The sequence below is a fragment of the Mustela putorius genome, unplaced genomic scaffold (assembly GCF_011764305.1).
Source record: "Mustela putorius furo isolate JIRA1106 unplaced genomic scaffold, ASM1176430v1.1 tig00000421_pilon_pilon_pilon, whole genome shotgun sequence".
NCBI classification, from domain to species: Eukaryota; Metazoa; Chordata; class Mammalia; order Carnivora; family Mustelidae; genus Mustela; species Mustela putorius.
In genome coordinates this window covers 13,518,672-13,538,312 of record NW_025421375.1, presented here as the reverse complement: position 1 = coordinate 13,538,312, position 19,641 = coordinate 13,518,672, and the positions used below count along the sequence as shown (strand labels likewise).

The window sequence follows — 19,641 nt, the reverse complement described above, 5'->3', positions numbered from 1 at the left end:
AGCAAGTATTTATCAAGCTATACCCATTTTGCAAAACACCTTTCATTATTTTTTTCCATTTAATTCTCATAATAACCCAATGAGGCATGTGTATGGTTGATATTATCCCCATGTTCTGCATGGTGAAACTGAGCCTTCGAGGAGCTGATTCACTTACTTGCCCAGGAGCATGTGGCGAGTCAGTGGCAGATAAGAGACTTGAATTCAGGTCTGTCTGACACCAGATACTGTGACTCTTCAGTAAGGTTCCCTGCTGGGGGAAGCAGGCTGTATGCCTAGGGCAGGAATATGTACAAGAAATACTCTAGGCTAGTGGTCTTAAAACTTCAACATGGATCATGATTATCTGGAGTGCATCTTCAAATGCACTGATTGCTGGGCCCTCGTCCCAGGGAGTCAGATATGGTGCCTGTGGGTTGGGGTCCAGGAATTTGCATTTCTTTTTTTTTTTTTAAGATTTTATTTATTTGTCAGAGAGAGGGAGAGAGAGCGAGCACAGGCAGACAGAATGGCAGGCAGAGGCAGAGGGAGAAGCAGGCTCCCCGCGGAGCAAGGAGCCGGATGTGGGACTCCATCCCAGGACGCTGGGATCATGACCTGAGCCGAAGGCAGCTGCTTAACCAACTGAGCCACCCAGGCGTCCCCAGGAATTTGCATTTCTAATAAGGTTTTTTGTTTGGTTGGTTTTCGTTTTATTTTTGTTTTGTAGTAACATGCTCCCAGGTAATTCTAATGTGTAGCCAGGGTTGAGAGAGCTATGGCTATACTCAAAGGAAGACTATTAATTACCGTCTCCGGCTTTAGTGCTTCAGTCCTACCTCAGGGTTTCTCCAGCTGAGGTCTTCACATTGGAGGAATTCACTGGTATGCCAGGGAATACCAATATTGCAGATAAATAGAGCCCATTAATCTTATTTCAAGATTTACAGGAAAGCTAATATTCCCTATAAAACAAGTGAATCTGCTCTGTAGTCAAGTGCAAAATGTGTGTGAACTATTCATATAAATTATGGGAGAGGCATCTGGGTGGCTCAGTTGGTTAAGTGTCTGCCTTCAGCTCAGGTCGTGGTCCTGGGGTCCTGGGATGGAGCACCGCTTCTCCCTCTCCCTTTGCTGCTCCCCCTGCCGCTCCCCCTGCTTGTCCTCTCTCTCACTCTGTCTCTCTCAAATAAAGGAATAAAATGTTTAAAATATATATATATATGTAAACTAAATATATATATGAACTATGGGATTCAACCCATTCCTAAGAATCTAACCAGGGAAAATTGTCAGATACTAATTGCTAAAGATATACTCAAGGAGAGTTACCCAGACGTTATTTTGTCCTCATAATTGTTGAATCTGTGATAATTCATTGTTCAAAGAATGTTTAATATGTATTCATGATATAATGATATGTACTCATGATATAATGTTAAGTGTAAAAAGAATACAATATATTATGTGATTTTGATCTTATTTTTAAAAAACAATATACTGTGCTCACTTCAGCAGCACATATACTAAAAAGCAGTATACTATATGCATACATACATGCTTACACACATACACATAGATGTACATATACATATGCAAAGAAAAAAGGCCTGAAGGTAACACGCCAAAATATTATCAGTGGTTATTCTTTGGTGGGATTATGGGTGATGATATTTAAACTTGACAGCGTTTTCTAATTTTTAAACATTACTACTTTTATGATTAGACCAAAAGAATTTAGGCAGCAGTCTGCTTTTATAAATATACATTCCCAAATACCTATCTGATAAATTAAACATAGGTTTATAAGTCAAAAGGTTTTTCACAAAACTAGAAATATTGAAAATTGCTAATTACCATTCAAAGGGTACTAATATTTCAGCCCACAAGAGTGAGAACTTCATCAGAACTTAGAGGAGAGGTCGTCCTGGGCAAGGGGACATGTGCCCTGCAAGGTGGCCCAGCTGGGACTTCTGGGATTCCCTCAAGGTGCATAGGGGCAGTGTGGGGGTAGGACTTTGGTCCTCTCCAGTGAGTAGGCTGGCTAACAGTGCTTCTGTGTAATATCGCCAAAGCATCACCGTGCTTACAATATAGAATAGACCAAATGTGCCAAGAAGGGGGTTTAGCAATGTCTGTGTATACCATGCAAATATGCAGGCAGTGGGAAAATCAAGTCTGTGTAATTTGAGGACCATGGATCTTAATGTTAACAAAGAAAAGACAGGGAGGAAACTCCTGTGTTGCAAAACACCAAGCCCATTGCCTTCATTAACCCAAGAGTCTCTCTCTTGATGCTCCTCCTGGAGTTGCCTTCAGAAAACGAGCATATGATGCCCTCTGCACACATATGTCGAATGGAGCTCTAGAAAGAGGACGGTTCACTACAGAGAGGCTTGGTAAGAAGGAATCTGAAAATACTACATACTCGGGGACAGTACCACTAGGATAATGATTTCCAGTATAGCCAGTAGATGTTTTCTATGAAACCAAGCCTCCCCTGGCCATACAAAACAAAACCACCTGCTTCCTCAGCAGCTGGGACTGGTGGCCCAGGTTAGAGGAGCAGGTGGTAGTCCAGTGGGCACCACTCTGGAGCGGCCCCTTGCTGGGAAGAGTCCTTTCTCCCGCAGGGCAGGAGGCCTCTCCCAAGGAAGGGCACACAGCCACAAGTGCCTGCTATGTACTGCAGCCAAATTTGCAACCACATGCAATGTTTTCTTTGAAGAGTCCAGGCTGGGACAGTAAATGAGTGAAATGAATGGGACTGCCCAGGTGAATACAGCATCTCCCAGTTACAGGAAGCAGACAGCACTTAGCTTTGCCTTAAGCAATTTCGGTTCAGTTGTGCCAGGTCTTCTGAGTTTTTCCAAGAGAAACCAGAATTCTTGATCTTTGTATTATAGGTCCCAATTTCTAAATGTTGGCAGCATTTCAAAAATACTGCGTAGTCCAAAGAAAACATGCCTGGTGGCTGGTGTTGGCCTGCAGCATCCGTATCTTACCTCTGCTATAGACTCTCAACTCCCAAAGAGGCAATTGCTTGAGTCCCTTTGTCTTCTTACTGCTCTTCCCACCTGCCTCCACCAAATTCCAAAAGACAAAACTTCCTGAACTCTCAGACTCTTCTCCTCAAAAGTTGTGTTTTTTTAAGGACCTTAAAACTGGCTAATGGCCTCAAAGTCATTTCTTTCAATTGAGGATTTTTAAAACTATTAGGAGGCATTTTCTGGAAGATGAAGTTAATTTAAAAAATAATTTTAAGGGAACTGCCTTGGTTTTCGGCGGGTAGAAAGTGTTTTATTTGAGACATGTGTGCGCTTTGGAGTGGGATGGATCTGGGATGAAACTTCAGCTCTACTGCCTATCATTTCTATCTCTTGGGCAAGTGACTCAACCTCTCTTAGCTTCCCATTTTCTTATCTGCAAAGTGGGGGAAACAGTTCATGGGTTTGTCAGTTTGTTTTGAGTCATCAGTGCTATTGACATGTTAATACATGGTGCCTTTAGGTGCTTGGGGGATGTAAGTTTCTCTTAGGAACCAAAGTCATGGAAACATCATTGCAAATATTATAAAATAGTCTCATAATGCCTTTGCATTTTTAGTATTAGAATTTTGAAAATCCACTTCCATCAGAAGTTCCCTTGTAGTTCATAGAATTGCAGTTGACATGGGAGAAAAGGAGAAAATCGACAGGACGAGGGGATGGATCGTTCTCAGGGGTGTCTGCCTGGGGGAGCGTCTAGTGTCAGTTCCCAAATGGCACTTAGCTATAAGGTGACCTTAAGATTTGTCAGCCCAGGGACGCCTGGGTGGCTCAGTTGGTTAAGCAGCTGCCTTCGGCTCAGGTCATGATCCCAGCATCCTGGGATCGAGTCCCATATCGGGCTCCTTGCTCGGCAGGGAGTCTGCTTCTCTCTGCCTCTGCCTGCCATTCTGTCTGCCTGTGTTCACGCTCTCTCTCTCTCTGAAAAATAAATTAGAATAAATAAAAAGCCCTTAAAAAAAAAAGATTTATCAGCCCAATTTAACTCTTACTCATTGCTGAATCTCCAGTATTTTGCACATCCCCAAACAAATAAATTATGTAAATTGGTTAGTGAACAAATGAAGAGCGTATGTGGGAGTTTTATCTGGCAAGGAGAACTACTAACTGGGCAGCTCTGTTGAGACTATGCTGTGTATCAGAGATGCCTGCTTCCCGGGCGTGGGTCACGTACAGTCACGTGGATCCTGCCCTCAGGAGAGCCTGTGCTTGGTTTAACACTTTGCCATCACCATCTTGAAATTCTTAATAATTTTTGAACAAGGGGCTCTGCAGATTATATAGCCAGTTCTGATCAGAGTTTCATCAGTAAATATAGAAATGTCAATACGTGAACGAAAGGGTAAAAACTCATGGTTCCTGGGCCCAATCAAATATTTTTGGCCCATAGAGTGGTATTTTTTACATAAATAAAATTTTTACTTAGAAGAGTTTTAGATTTAACCAAAAATTGCAAGGATAGTACAGAGTACCCATAAATGCCTCACACAGTTTCTCATGTTAATAACATCTTACATTACGTTTATATTTATGTCTATAATATATGGGTCACAACTAAGGAACTAACATCAGTACCAGCCGTCAGCTAAACTTCACACAGTGTTCAGATATCATGAGCCTTTCTTTCTCTGATGCCCTTTTTCTGTTCCTGGATTCCATCCAGGACACCACATAACGTTTAACCATCATTATCTCTTTATGCTTCTCTAGGCTATGATGCTTTTTCAAACTTTTCTTGTTTTTGATGACTTTGACAATTTTGAGCAGTATTTGTCCAGTATTTTGTAGACTCTCTCTCAGTTTGGGTTTGCCTGGTGTTCTTCTCATGATTAGGCAAGGGTTCTGTATTCTTGAGAGGAAGACTGCAGAGGCCAAGTGACATTTTCATCACATCATATCAAAGATATACACCATGCCAGTGACTTATCATTGCTGACATTAACCTTGATCACCTGGCCAGTGTAGTGCTTGTCAGTTATCTCCATGAAGTTGTTCTCTCTGCTTCCCTTTTCATGTACTCACTGTTTGGAAGAATGTTACCTAGCATACCCCGCAGTTAACAGTGGGAAAGCAGGTTCTACCTCCTGCTGGGGGAGGTATCTACATAAATTATTTGGAGTTCCACTGCATGAGACATTTGTCTATATTCCATTTATTTATTCAATCATTTATTTATATCAGTCTGAACTTATGGGTATTTATTTTATACTTTGGGTTATAATCCAGTATTCTTCCGTTTATTTTGTTGCTCCTATTCCAGCTTTGGTGGTTCAAGAGCTCTTTTAGGTTGCCTCTAGTGTCCCTTGGACATCCCTCCAAGGTTGTGATTTTATTCATGACATTCTTTCTTTCTGGCACAACCAGGAATGCCAGGCCATCTTTTACAGTCCTGTCCCAGCCCTAGGATCAGCCCCAATTCCTTTTACTACAGAATGGTGGTGTTAGAAACTATAGTCTGCTGTTGTGTGTACTCACTGGCGACCAGAGCACTTTAAATTTTTTACTGTAAACTTTTTTTTTAAGATTTTATTTATTTATTTGTCAGAGAGAGAGAGAGAGCGAGCACAGGCAGACAGAATGGCAGGCAGAGTCAGAGGAAGAAGCAGGCTCCCCGCGGAGCAAGGAGCCCGATGTGGGACTCGATCCCAGGACGCTGGGATCATGACCTGAGCCGAAGGCAGCCGCTTAACCAACTGAGCCACCCAGGCGTCCCTTTACTGTAAACTTTTAAAAATTAAGTTGTCATCTTACAGAAAGTCGACTTTTCTAAGCTGAGATAACTATGTGAAGATAAATTACATTAATAAATAACATGTTGAACATCTTTAATGTTTTTTAATTCACCGTTAACATTTAACTATGAACAGATTTCAAGTTGGACTCTTCTAGACTGCTAGAAGGTCTGGCAGTCCTGGGCCCATAGTCCTGCTCAACAGCAATCAGCCAGGCAGAGGGGCTCTTACCTTCCCTGCAGAAAGCACTCTCCAGGTGTCGGGCTGTCGCCATATGCATCGCTCCCTACTGTGTAACACCAAGCCCACGTTACTTTTATTTCTTTCTGAACTTGAAGGCATTTGATTTTGTGATTCCTAGTTCAGACTGTATTCAAGTAGGTGATTTATAGATTAACAGCTTAGCCTTTGAATTTAGCTGAACTCCGATCCCAGAGATCAAATATTAGAGCTGTGGTTCTGGTTTCATCCCTATCTCACTAGTTTACCTTCACTGGATCTTTTTAAAAAGATTTTATTTATTCATTTATTTATTTGTTTGTTTATCTGAGAGAAGAGAAGGAAAGCACGAGCTGGGGGGAGAGGGAACTGGACAAGCAGAATTCTTGCTGAGTGCAGAGCCCAGTAGGGGACTCCAAGATCATGACCTGAGCTGACGTTGGACACTTAACCCACTGAGCCACCCAGGCTCCTCTACCCCCATGGGGTCTTACATGCAGATACAAGGACTCACCACTTACTGCTCAGTCCCTGCCTTACCCCTTCAGCTGAGGGGTAAAGGGTCATCTACATCCACCACCTGCCATTTTCCCCTCAGCTTCAGGCTCTGTGGGTCTTTGCATGCAGAGTCTTTCTGAACTTCTTTGGCAAGTTGCCTTTTCTTACACTCTTTCTGCCGGAAGGAAGTTCACCCAACCATTACACCCCCTGCCTCAGATTAATTTTCTCCTGGTCACTGTTCCCTTTTGGCTCTGCAAAGCACCCCTCAAATTGGATTCCGTTCATCCTTTATCTGGATCTGCTGGCCTTTCCAAAAAGGATCCATTACTTTGCTATCATCTCCCGCCCTTCTGCCTGCCCCCATCATGTATCTCAGGAGTATCTGTGAACCAATCCTAGCTTATTTCCATTTTTGCTAAGATTGGAAAACTAACTGACACCTTTCTATTTAGATGAAAGTTGACACTTCAGTACAAATATACAGTAAATTTGAGGAGGTGCTGCTTTCTCACTATGAGTGAAAACCTGATAAGAAAATTAATTTCTCTGTGCAATCTGCCAGGTAAGAAGAGATTAAAGTATCAACTTTCTTTTTTTTTTTTTTTTAAAGATTGTATTTATTTATTTGAGAGAGAGTGAGAGAGCGCGCACAGCCAGGGAAGAGACAGAGGAAAGGGAGAAACAGACTCCCCACTGAGTAGGGAGCCGAATGCAGGGCTCCATCCCAGGACCCTGGAATCATGACCAGAGTCAAAGGCAGAGAGGCTTAGCTGACTGAGCCACCCCAGCGTCCTGAAGTTATCAACTTTCCCCACAGCCTTATAGCTTTGGACAAAACAAGGTTAAATTATTCAATTTAAATTATTATTGCCTGTAGCAATTCCCTGGGGAAACTTTCCACAGAGCAAGAGTTCTCAGGCTGTGACTTGGCCACTGCTTGAAGATGGGAAGCAAAGGCAGCCCGAGCAGGCAGTCTTCACCACCCCCACTTTATATGGGCATGTGTTCATGTGTTCACTTTACAGGGACTCATTGGGACCATGTTCTGGTATGCATTTGATGGCAGGGATGACTGTAAACAAGAAAGGTAAAAGGACATTGCCTGATACCACAAAATTTTCATTCTAGTGGGAGACCAAAAAATGGACAGAGTACAATACAATGTAATAAGTATCCTCATGGGACAGGTATAGGGTATCTTGATGTGCCTGACCTGACCAGGGTGAGGTAGATGAGGAGGATATCCTAGAAGAAGTGATCACATAGTTGAGCCTTGAATAACAAATGGAAGTTAGACTAAAAAGGGAACCTGAGGAAGAGGGTTTCCAGCTGCCAACTCTTAGTATGTGGCTCTCCCAGAAGGAGCCCAAGAGGGCTGGAGTATTATATGTAAATTAGAGGGCTCCAGAGGTGATGATGGAGAGATATACAGAATTGAAACCACAGCGAGTCTTGCCTGCTGTGTCAAATAGCTCTGTTTTTACTTTCAAGCAATGGCAAGTTGCTTTAGAGTTTAATGCAGAAAGATGGATATGCTGGTTAGCTTTCCATATTAGGAAGGTCATTTGCATATTAGGAAGATCATCTGTCTATCAGGGGGAGACTGGAAAAATCCAAGAGTGGAGCAGGGGAAGCTCCAATACCAGGCAGGAGGTGATGGTGGCTTGAGCTAGGAAGTAGCCGTGGGGATGGAGAGAAAATTACAGGCTAGAAACTATTCAGACAAGATTTGGTATTAATTGCCCTTCCCATAGTGGGAGAAAGTTTCTGCCGGTGACTAGAGAAAACTTCTACTTTTGAAGACACTCACAACATACCATCCACGACAAGGAGGCTGAGTCAGTTGCAGACTCTGACTGGGGCTCTGATCCAAGGGCAGGTACCTCTGTCTAAATCTCCAGTGCTAATAAAGTTGATTAATTAACATCGTGTGCTCGGCTCGCTCCCATCTCATTTGGCCTGTGTGCTTTTCATTAAACTCAGCACATCTGAACTAGCTACAGTTTTGTTTGTTTGTTTTACGGTTCTTAATGCCAGTCCAGAGTGAATGAGTATCTTTCTGGGGTTTTGCTGGGTCTTTGTCAGTTTCCTCCCTCCTCCGTGCCTTGCCTGCAGAGGGTGAGGGCAGACAGCCTGGCAGCGGACAGACGGACGGACAGACGGACGGACAGATGAGGAACAGTCTCCACAGCAGGGAGGTGACACTGGGGAGAGAGGGAAGTGGGACAGGCAGGCACGTTGTATCTACAGCCGCTCCTCTGGGTGGCTGAAACAGCACTTCCTCTGCCCAGCAAATGGCACGTCTGAAAGAATTAACAATCTGTTTTGAACGGATAATCACACGCTCGTCCATCTTCCTTCAGTCCCACCACTGTGACTGCAGGTCAGAGGGCAACACGGGGGCCGCTGGCGAAGGGCAGAGGGAGGGGGAGAACAGAGTAGTAGCCAGTTTATTTCTAACCATTTGCAGCTGTCAGCTTGTTTGGGGACTTTTTATTTTTTTTTTTAGGCAGAGGAACAAAGTCTTGCTACAGGAGATTGTTTTCCTTGGCATGAGGAACAGACACTTTCTTGAGGAACGCTCTGAGATAACACAAAACATCTGCTTAGAGCCGTCAGTCCTCCGCAGCGGACTTTTCACCAGCGAAAGCACGAGGCTTCTTTAGATAAATGTATAGATCTCTGCATTTTGCAGGGGGCAGGAGAATGTGCATGGGATGGGCCGCAGAGGAAGCGAAGAGGAGGAGGATGCGTATTTTTGAGAAAGAGAGCTGTTACTCTTTTTTTTCATTGTTTGTTTTCCTTGTGATCCAACTGCATTTTGTTTTGCAAGTGTTTTGGAAATGGTATGTTCTCAGACACGCTGCCAGAGGAGGTCTGTTTTCTTTTCCCACGTGTGTGGGATGTTGTTTTTATTCATGAACTACTGAGAATGAGTGAATTTGAGGACTTGTACGGCGAGTTTCATACGTGCTCTCCTCAGTTACTGGCCTCCAAAGACATAAAAGACAGCACAGACGCCCCCAGACAGGAGCAACTGTTTTAAGGAGAAATGTGGGCATTTCTGGTTGTTACTCCGTGTGCCGTCAGGCAGCCCCCAAAAGGACTGGGCACACCGTGAGTTTTTATCTTGTCATGTGGAAACTCTTCAGACAACTCTCAGGATGTTCCCCAAATCCACTTTCCAGGAGAGTCTGCCCTTTTGAAGAAAAGGTCGCTTCCTTTTTCCTGTTTCCTTTGTCCTTCCCCGCACCCTTGGCTTTAACCAGGAAGAGCCCGAACTTCCTAACCACAGTAACGTAGGCTGTTACTTCCCGAGTGCCTCCCGGGTGCCTGGGCTCTGTGCTTGTGTTGATCCAAGTCACCATCTCACAGAGGCCCTGGTATCATTATCCCCGTTCCTGTGATCAGGAAACAAGCCTCTTAGAAGTCAGCAAACTTCCTCAAGAACAAGCAGCATGGACGTTCCACGGCTAGAGTGGGAACCCGCGTAGAGGACACGAGGGCCAGACGCCTCGCGGCTGTCCTTTACCCCAGATGACACATGTGTTTGGGGGAAGTGAGAGCCAAACCTCCCTTTTCTACCTTCGTCTTTTAACAAGTTTTGCTTCCCCAATTCTGCTAGTTGGATTGAAGAGAGATGGAAGGAGCCATGAGAACAGCCTGTGAGTAATCTTAACAACGGTGGAAAGAGCACAGGCTCTGGAATCAGAGAGACTGGAATGCAGGTCCCTTTTCATCATAAAGGGATGAAATCCCAACATTCAGTCTCCTTGCCTTTTTTTTGTTTTTAAGATTTTATTTATTTGACAGAGATCATAAGTAGGCGGAGAGAGAGGGGGAAGCAGGCTCCCCGCTGAGCAGAGAGCCCAATATGGAGCTCGATCCCAGGACCCTGGGATCATGACCTGAGCCGAAGGCAGAGGCTTAACCCACTGAGCCACTCAGGCGCCCTCCCCTTGCCTTTCTGAGCTTTATTTTTTTTTTTTTAAGATTTTATTTATTTATTTGACAGAGATCATAAGTAGGCAGAGAGGCAGACAGAGAGGAGGAAGCAGCTCCCCGCTCAGCAGAGAGAGCCTGATGCGGGACTCAATCCCAGGATCCTGAGACCATGACCTGAGCCGAAGGCAGAGGCCCGACCCACTGAGCTACCCTGGTGCCTCACCCCCTGCCCTTTTTTTTTTTTTTTTTAAGATTTTACCTTTCTGTGCTTTTGATTTCAGGGTCAGCATGTGGCCTGAGAGGTCAGGCCTCCATCCAGCACGTGGCAAGCATTGGTTACATACCTAGCCTGCTCCAGGCTCCACGCTGGGCACTAAGGATCAGCCAGGAGGACCTCAGGGAGGGTACAGTCTAGAAGAGGGGCTGGCCTTCAGTCAGGGATTTCCACAGAGCAGTGTGGAATTGCCCTCTGGGATCTGTGCTCAGGAAGTTTCTGGAGCAGATAGCAGATGTCAGATAACCTGAGGCTAGAAATGAGGGCGGCCTGTGGGCTGAGCTCCTAAGGAAATAGAGGTATTAACCAGGTCAGTGACGGGCTGGAATGTCTGCCAACTACTTGTGGGACCTGGGATGTTTGAGGGCAGTTGTCGGTGTCGCTGGAGACCATCTCTTAGCCCTTCCTCTCTACACCTCCGTGGTGCAGGTCCAGCCTGGTGTGATTTGTGAACCAGTCTCATCCCCAAGCATTGGGCGTTCTCTTCCAAAGAAAAGAAAGAAGGTGATGAGGACAGGAATGCATTTCAGCGAACACAGAAACTACCCGCAGCTCTTATTTGAGTTTGGGACCTTTGTCTCCAGCCTGTGGCCCCATCCTTCCGGTCATTTCTGCATTCTCTGAGGGACTCTTTTCCCTTTGCAGCATCTGTGATAGGATGAAAAAGGAAACGTAAGCCATTTAGACAGCTTCTTTTCTTCCAGGTATGTCTGCAGAGGAAGGATTGAACGGGGCATCTGCTTGGTGCAAGGGAGGGAAGAGGAAGGAGGAGGAAGAAAGAAAACGGACTGAAGCTCAGACGTCACTAGGATTTTTTATTCAGTTTTGTTTTGGAGAAAGGAGATAAGTCAGAGATAAAAGACAAATCCACATGGGGCCCCAGAGAAATTATTATATTCCATGCTCGATTTAGCTGTGGTACTGAATGTGGCTTGGAGATCAGAAAGTTGTGGTGAGGCACATTCATAAACTCTGCAGGGCTCTGTCAGAGGCTGGGTCCCTGCCGAGCACCCTGTCTTCCTGAACAGTGGAGGCAGAGCTGGGGACTGCCTGGCAGCCTTCCGGAGAGTCCAAGCCAGACAGGCTCACCTCACCCTCTGCTTTCATCCCTGCTCTCGGGCTCAGCCCCCTTCTTGGCCTGAACGTCCTGCAAACTGCAGCCTTGCTTCGAGTCTGATTTCTGCCGGAACGGCACATGAGTGATGGGGTTGGGATTCTGACCTCTGCCCCGGCATTTTGCCTCAGCTCCCTCTGGCATCTGAGCTCAGCCCGGCCCTATTTTGGGTTCACCAACTTCATTTCATTACTGAGCCATTTGCAGAGACCAAGCTCCATCACATGATCTGAGACCATCCAGATCCAGGGAGGGGTGTGTGTGCGTGTGCATGCGTCTGCCTGTCTGTCACGTTTTTGTAGAACACTCTTCTGAACACAACTCCTTTTGGAACAACTTCTTAAAGACTAAAATTTTCCAGCTTGAATCTGAGAGTCCTGGGACATGGCTGGGGGTGGGGCAGAGGTGCGGGGAAAACCGGAGAGACCGGGTCCGGGACTGCAAATCACTTAAAGACTCTCTGATCAAAGGTTGTTTTCTGTATCAATCAGTACCTATCTGGGTCTGGGATTATAGTCACATGGTAAGTCTCCATCGCAATAAGTAGTCAAAGTTTAACTGCAAGCACTTCAGACGCACACCCTACTTCAGTTAGGAATACTGGTTAATATTGTCTGCCATTAACTTTCTAATTGAGTAAAGTAACTGAAAATTAACAATCACCACCTGAAAAAATACATTGAAAGGCAAGGAAGGGAGGTTTTAATGATAAGAAAAGAGGAGTTTCAGGTTTGTTTGTTTTTTTCTTCCCACCCCCGAGGTAAGATCAAAATGTTCTTATCACAGAGCTCTCCTTCCTTTTCACCAAAAGCAGCATGGAGCCTCCCTTGCTAGGAACGTATCAAGATCCTGGCAAAAGGCTACCATTTCTGCTGTAGGCTTTTTCCCTCCCCCAAAGAGGAGATGATAGACTCCCATCTTGACTAAATAAGATCCCTGCTCTTTTATGATTCGATTTTGATGGATGACTGTTCCCCATGTAGCCCCGTGCCAGGTACTTTTAAAGGCGGACTCAAAGTAAAAAACAATCCCTTTGTTCAGGGAACTTAACAATTATACAAGACGTTAAGTATGAGAAACTTGTAGAAAATAATGTAAGGCAGAACATAGCCCCTCTGAGTTCTTTGTAAATTCAGAATTGATGTGTTAATACCCGAAGTGCCCTCCTGAAAAGTAAATATGCAGGAGAAATTTAATCCCAAAGTATTTTCTGAAGAACACTGGGTCCATGGGATACTCAAAGTAACGGTTCCTAAGAGAGTCTGCAAGGCATTTGTGTCCGCAAGGCATTAGGCAAAGCCTTTTATACGTGTATTTAATCCTCATAACCACCTCACGAGCTACAGATGACATTAACCTCCTTTCTTTCTACATGGGGAAACTGAGGCTTAGAGGAACCAGCCATTTGCATATGACTGCATTGTGAGTAGAAGTAGAATGAGATAGAAACAAATGCCAGGCTTTTGTTACAGGCTCTGTGTTTTAAACCAATAGCTATAATGAGGGAAAAGAGGGGTTCAGAGTAAAATAGGACTTTTTGCTGCAGGAGTTCTCAGGTCCTTTCCTATGCAGAGATACACTGTAAACCTCTGTGAAAGCAGCATTTTTGCAAATACATTTGATCTCATGTCCCTCTCTTTTTTTAGCCAAGGCTCTCCCAAATTAGTTTAAAAACATGCCTTGGGAAATACTAAAGTGGAGGATCCATAATATCTCCTACACGCAGGAGAGGCAGAGCAACCGGAGGTTGGATGTAGTCCTGAGCGGGGTCAGTGGGGCCACGTGTCCACGTAGACTGCCCTCTGCCCAGACCTGACCAGAGCACGGCTCCCTAAGGTGCGGGCCGTCATTGTAACGAGCCCAGCATCTATTTGTGGTGATTCATTAGCCTGTCATTCTTCCCGCTGCTGGACTCTAGCCATTTAAAGCAAGCAAACACACATTTTTCAAGCTCCTTCTATAAGCCAGGTCCTGGGCTAAGTGCAGGTCCTGAAATGCTGCTCTGTTCCCTACCATCTTGGAGCCCATAGTGACAGGATGTAGAAGAGAAAAACCCGAGTTTTAGAGCCAAACCATTACCACCCTTTAGCTGTGGGGCCAGGAGCAAATACTTTGAGCTAAGCCTCAGGTACTTGAAAAAAACAAAACAAACAAAACAAACCTGCCGGGCATCTGGGTAGCTTAGTTTACTAGTGTCCGACTTGAGTTCAGTTCAGGTAAGGATCTCGGTCCTAGAATGGAGCCCCGCGTCAGGCTCCACTCCCCAGCGGGGAGTCTGCTGGAGGGTTTCTCTCTCTCTGTGCCCCCCCAATCTCTCTCTAAATAAATAAATCTTATAACAAAAAATAAAACTGTGCCAATAATACCCAGAGTGTTGTTGGGACACACTGCAAATCAGGCATCACCCAGAGCTCCCTTTCCTTTGGCTATTTAATAAAAATTGGATATTTCTTAGCAGCATAACAGAGACAAAAACCCTCAGACTGATCTGATTTCCTGAGCTGGTCCCTCTGGAACCTGTCAAGAAAGGGAGTGGATCAGCAGGATCAAGTCTTGCCTTATCTCGCTGCCACGGAGCGTGTTACACAGGGTGAGATAGTTCCAGAGTCCACCAAAGGGGTGGACAGCGGTTCTTTACCTCCAAAAGAGTGATGTCTTCCACTCCTCACCTTCTGAAGGTTTATTTAAAACACACACACAGACATGCATGCTACACAGATATAGGCATACATGTCTGTACACACACATAAACACATTCACACACATACAACACACAGGTATATACACATGCATATATACATACACACACATGCACACTTGTATATACATTCATACATATGGACACTCACACAAATCTGAACACCTGGAAGGCAGAAGAGAAGGGGAAAAAAGAGCTAAATACTCTACCAACTATAGAAAAGGCCCCTGAACCATAGATAATAATTGAAAAAATTTCCCAACTGCGATTTAGCTTTCTTATTTTTTTTTTTTTTAAGATTTTATTTATTTGTCTGAGAAGGAGAAAGAGCACAAGCAGGGGGAGCTGCAGGCAGAGAGAGAGAGGGAGGGAGAAGCAGCCTCCCCACTGAGCAGGAAGCTGGACATGGGGCCCCATCCCAGGACCTGCGATCGGGACCTGAGCCCAAGGCAGACACTCAACCGACTGAGCCGCCCAGGTGCCCCAAGCATTCTTCTTCTTCACCCCATTCTCTGTGAACTGGGATTTTCTGTCTGGTTCAGCAGAGAGCCCTGGGGTTCCTGGGCTCCCTAGAACTCCCACCCCAGGACTTCTCAGCTTCCAGAGTTGGCTTGAGGTGACCGGTGCTCGCTGAGCACATCCTGACTTGAACCGTTTGCAATGTTCACTTTTGAAGAATGAATTACATGAAAGGGAGGGAATAGTGGAAGAGTCTGACCCAACCTTGTAGCTAGAGTCAGTCAAGAGATGCTACGCCTGGGGTTTTATCAACCAGGGGAGTTCAGGGAAAAAAATGACAAAAGTACAATTTAGTCTGACAGTTCCCCCCTAAGTACCTGTTACAGTAAGACACTAGTTTAAGGACACTACAAAACAAATGTTTTTTCTCTATTTTACAAGGCAGAAGAGTGATGAGGTAATCTGCCTGTATGGCAAGTAAACTGTAGGACTAGGACTTTAATCTTCCAGAATCTCAAAGCAACTCCTCTCTGCTACTCTAGTGACCATTTCTAGCCATAGCGCAAAAGGGAGACCCAAGAGGCAAACCAAGTTGGAGGACAAAGGCAACGCCAGACCCCAGGTATGGGATGGAAGGCAGAGCCAAGAGTGCAGGGATGGGGGAAAGATGCAAACTGGGGACCATCTAGAGGGACCTCACAGTCGTCATGAACATGCTCAGTGCATCCGAGACCACCTTACCCGCGGTCAGTGTGTGGGGGTGGGGCTGATCCAGCCGGTGAAGTGGCCCAGCTGAGACTCCCCGTGTTGCCTGGCGGCCGGTGAGCCTCTGCTGGACTGTGGCAGGGGGAGTGAAAGGTAAACTTGCCACAGGAGGGTCGGGCCACCCAGAAAGGAAGGGCCACAGAGCTGGAGGTGCGTGCCGAGCCCCTGGGGAACATCTCGGGTTTTCAAGGTGGTTCTGGGCTTTGGGGTTGGACAGACCTCGCTCCAGACCCCTCCTCTACTACTTGCCAGCTGGGTGACCTTGGGCAGCTACTTAATTTTCCCAAGTCTGTTTTCCCGTCTTTGAGATGGAAACAGTCATAGTACCTGTCTTTAAGCCTTGTTCTCAGAGTTCAGTCAGCTAATCCACATAAAGCTTTTGGCTCAGTCCCTGGAACACAGTAAGTGCTCAGTAAATGTTGGCTTTTTCTATTAGTCCCAGGTCCTAAGGCATGGACAGAGGAAACATATCTCTCCTTGAAGGCAGCAGAGTGTTTTAGCTGATCTCCTATCACCTTGAATCTGTGACTGTTGCGGATATAAACTTTTTTCAAACTTCGCTCACTTCCCACCACTTTTTGTGTTTTAAATCCTATTTCTGTACTACTAAGAGTAACTTTTGGATGCCTCGTTACACTTAGCCATCAAGCTATGTCTCTGTCCTTGGCAGAGAAAGAGTGACATACTCCAAACATAACCAGATCTTATGGTGCTTAGAACCAGGCTGACTTGGTCCAATTCCCAGCCCTGCCACTTTTTAGCTAAATAGCCTGAAGCAAGTTAATCTGTGCTTTAGAGTTTCAGTGTTAGTCATCTGTGACATAGGAGTAGTAAAGCCTCCTTTGCAGATAGGTTGTAAAGGAATCAGATGTCAACCCTTGGTGTTGTCACTGTGTGGGTTACAGGGGTTCCCTTCTGATGGGAACACACGGGAGATTCCTTCACCTCTGGGACTTGAGCTGCTCTGAAGACTCCAGACCCTTCCCCAGCCTGGCAGCTTTTTGCTGGCCCCTCCTCAGCATAGAAAACCACCCATGCTCTCTGCAAGGGGCTGCCCACTCCCCAGCTTTACCTCACCTCCATCCCTAAGTCCCAGCATCTGTTGCCCAGACAGCTGCCAAGCTGTGCCCAAGTCTCTCTCTGGGTTTCATTTGATAGGTCCCACTTTGTATTTGAAGAAAAGCGGGTATTGGTGCCGGGCCCCAGGGAGGCAGACTTTGCCTCTGCCAGCTGCCAGTCATGTTCTCTCTCTCGCATCGTGCCGTGGGGTCCCAGGTGATCCCATTACAGAGTATCTCACCAGACAGCTGCCACTGGGACCCTGTGGAGGGATGGACGGTGACCAGAAGCCTACCCTGAGCACACTCTGCAGTTCTGTGGAAAGGCTGGTAGCCATGTCTGCCTTTTCTTGGTAACAGTGATGTGTTCCTTATAACAACAGCTGAATGCTCCAGACCTTACTGTGGGGAGAGAAAGGGCGTCCTTTCCATTTAGTCAGTTCTTCCTCCTCTCTAGGCACTATTGATTTTACTCACGTGAACACCCTCCTACTCATGCAAGGAAGGCCTTATTATGATCCTTCTTTTATAGAAGAGAAACCAGAGTTGCATGGGCACCACGTCTAATCCTCACAACCACTGTATCTAATCCTCACAACTGCTGGAATTTTTATTTACATGTGGTAGAGCTGAAGCTCCGAGAGGTTAACTCTCTGGCCCGTGGTCGTACAGCTGGAAAAATTGCAGAGCAGGAATTCAAAGTCTGTTTAACTTAGAACATGTCACCACTTAAGGACAGTGTAAATAACAAGAGTTTCAACAGTGTTTGAGAGGGAGAAAGGAAGTGGGCTTGTGCATTCTGCTGTGTCGCTCTGACCAGCAGGCAGTGGTGGTCACCAGAGAGGAAATCAGGGTGCCTCCTCCTGTCCATAACCCACTCTGACCTTCCTCAAGGAGATTTGCGAAGTGGTGACAAGCGCAATGTCCGCTATCTAGGGAGATTGTTGCATTTGCCCACCTCAGCAACAGTGAATCTCGGGAAGAATTTGGATCAGAATTTGCACACGGGTAGCCTGGAGGCCACATTAAGCCAGAAAGATGTCTTGTTTTGACCACTGGTATTTTTTTTTTTTAAACTTGAGATTTATTGCTCATGTTTTTAAAAATGTAGCAAGTTCTCATAGTGCTCCAAATTCCTGAATTATCTTGGAAAATCAGAAGTTCTAAGAGCCCTGGGCCTCTGTCCCCATTAGGCCACCATTGGCTGGAGTTTTGCCACGGCTGCTCCCTTTGAGAGGAAGGTGCTTCCCAATTTGCTGTAGTCCCGGTGGCCCTCTATTACTCTGTGTCAGGCAGCACCCCTCTCCCTCTAGCATTGCTCGCCTCCTACCTGCTGTCTTATATTAGATGTAAGAGGAAAACGAAGCTTCTTGTGCTCTATAAAGGGGGGGGGGGAGAAGGGAGAATATACATTTCTATGTAAAAATAAAAATTTAATATTTACATATAAATAAAATCCAATATTTGTATGTAAATAAAAGCATAGATATAGATACAGATATAGATTATCCCAAAGAAACAAACCAGGCCCTCTTCGTTCATTGCTTGGGTCTCTTCCGGGTCACTGCTGGTATTTAAACGTAAGGGGTCATTAGCCACTGTCTGAGGCAGCGTTGGCTGCCGCTGCCCAGGTGGAGCCCAGCCTCTGCGAGCTGGCCTGGAGGCTCCCACGCAGGACGTTCTCCAGCCTCGTGCCCGCGCTTCCGGAGCTTTCCCGTCACGGCTTTGTTCTCTCTCTTTTTACTTTTTTAGGTGTTCCCTTCCCCAAGAACTTCCTTCAGATCTGCAAGAAGATCCTGTGCCGCCTTTTCCGTGTCTTCGTCCACGTCTACATCCACCACTTCGACCGCGTCATCGTGATGGGTGCGGAGGCCCACGTCAACACCTGCTACAAACACTTCTACTACTTCGTCACGGAGATGAACCTCATCGACCGCAAGGAGCTGGAGCCGTTGGTGAGTGTCCCTGTGCAGGGCTGAGCCGTGGGTCACAGCGCACTGCCACAGCCACGCGAAGGGCTGGGCCGTGAGCCGGCAGGTGGAGTTCGGTGTAAGGGTTGGAAGATGCCAGAATGTCCCCTAACCTCACCAAGTACCTATGTTTCTCTCTGAGTGGGGGCAGAAGGGAGTGAATCCACTGACTTACATAACCCCTTAAGTGAGGATCTTTGATATCTTACCTCAACTGTTTAAAGATAATGAGGGGGCACCTGGGCAGCTCAGTCCTTAAGCATCTGCCTTCTGCTCAGGTCAGGATCCCAGAATAGTGGATCAGCCCCGAATCAGCATCCGGCTGCCTGCTCACCGGGAGGCCTGCTTCTCTCTCTCCCACTCCCCCTGCTTTGTGTTTCCTTTCTCGCTGTGTCTCTCTGTGTCAGATACATAAAATCTTTTTTAAAAAAAAGATAATGAGAAACATTCTTTGGATTGGTAAATATGTATTTAGCAGCTTTTGTGTGTCTGCTGCTAGGCATGCCAAGTCAAGACAAACTGTAGCTTTGACTCCAGAGATGGAGACAGAAGGAAGGCCCAGGTAAGAGTACAGTGCCTCCAGGATTTTGCTTTTCATATTGAATCTCCCCGGATGCAGTTTTCATGGTATATATTAAAATCCAGAACATTTAAGAAAACTTTACCATAGTTGTTTAGGTAAATGGGGTGGGTTCCTTGTATTTGCTTCGTAAGGTATGTTTACAGTTGGACCCCATCTGTGCTCTAGAAGCCCAGAAACCTTAAAAATCCCAGCACCTTTTAACACTTAATGTTGGATGCCATCATCACAGCTGTTTCTCACCGGCTCTACTGAAACTTTCCAGTACAATGCAGGGCTTTATACTAAAACCATGCTTTT

General features: G+C 45.8%; 1 protein-coding gene across 1 annotated transcript in view; it reads left to right on the top strand.

The window, feature by feature from the left end:
• MOB3B (MOB kinase activator 3B) overlaps positions 1-19,641 on the top strand; it is a 198,079-nt gene that overhangs the window by 144,350 nt on the left and 34,088 nt on the right. The window contains exon 3 of the mRNA XM_045079681.1: positions 18,544-18,746. Coding sequence (XP_044935616.1) covers positions 18,544-18,746 — 203 coding nt within the window. The remainder of the gene's footprint in view (positions 1-18,543; positions 18,747-19,641) is intronic.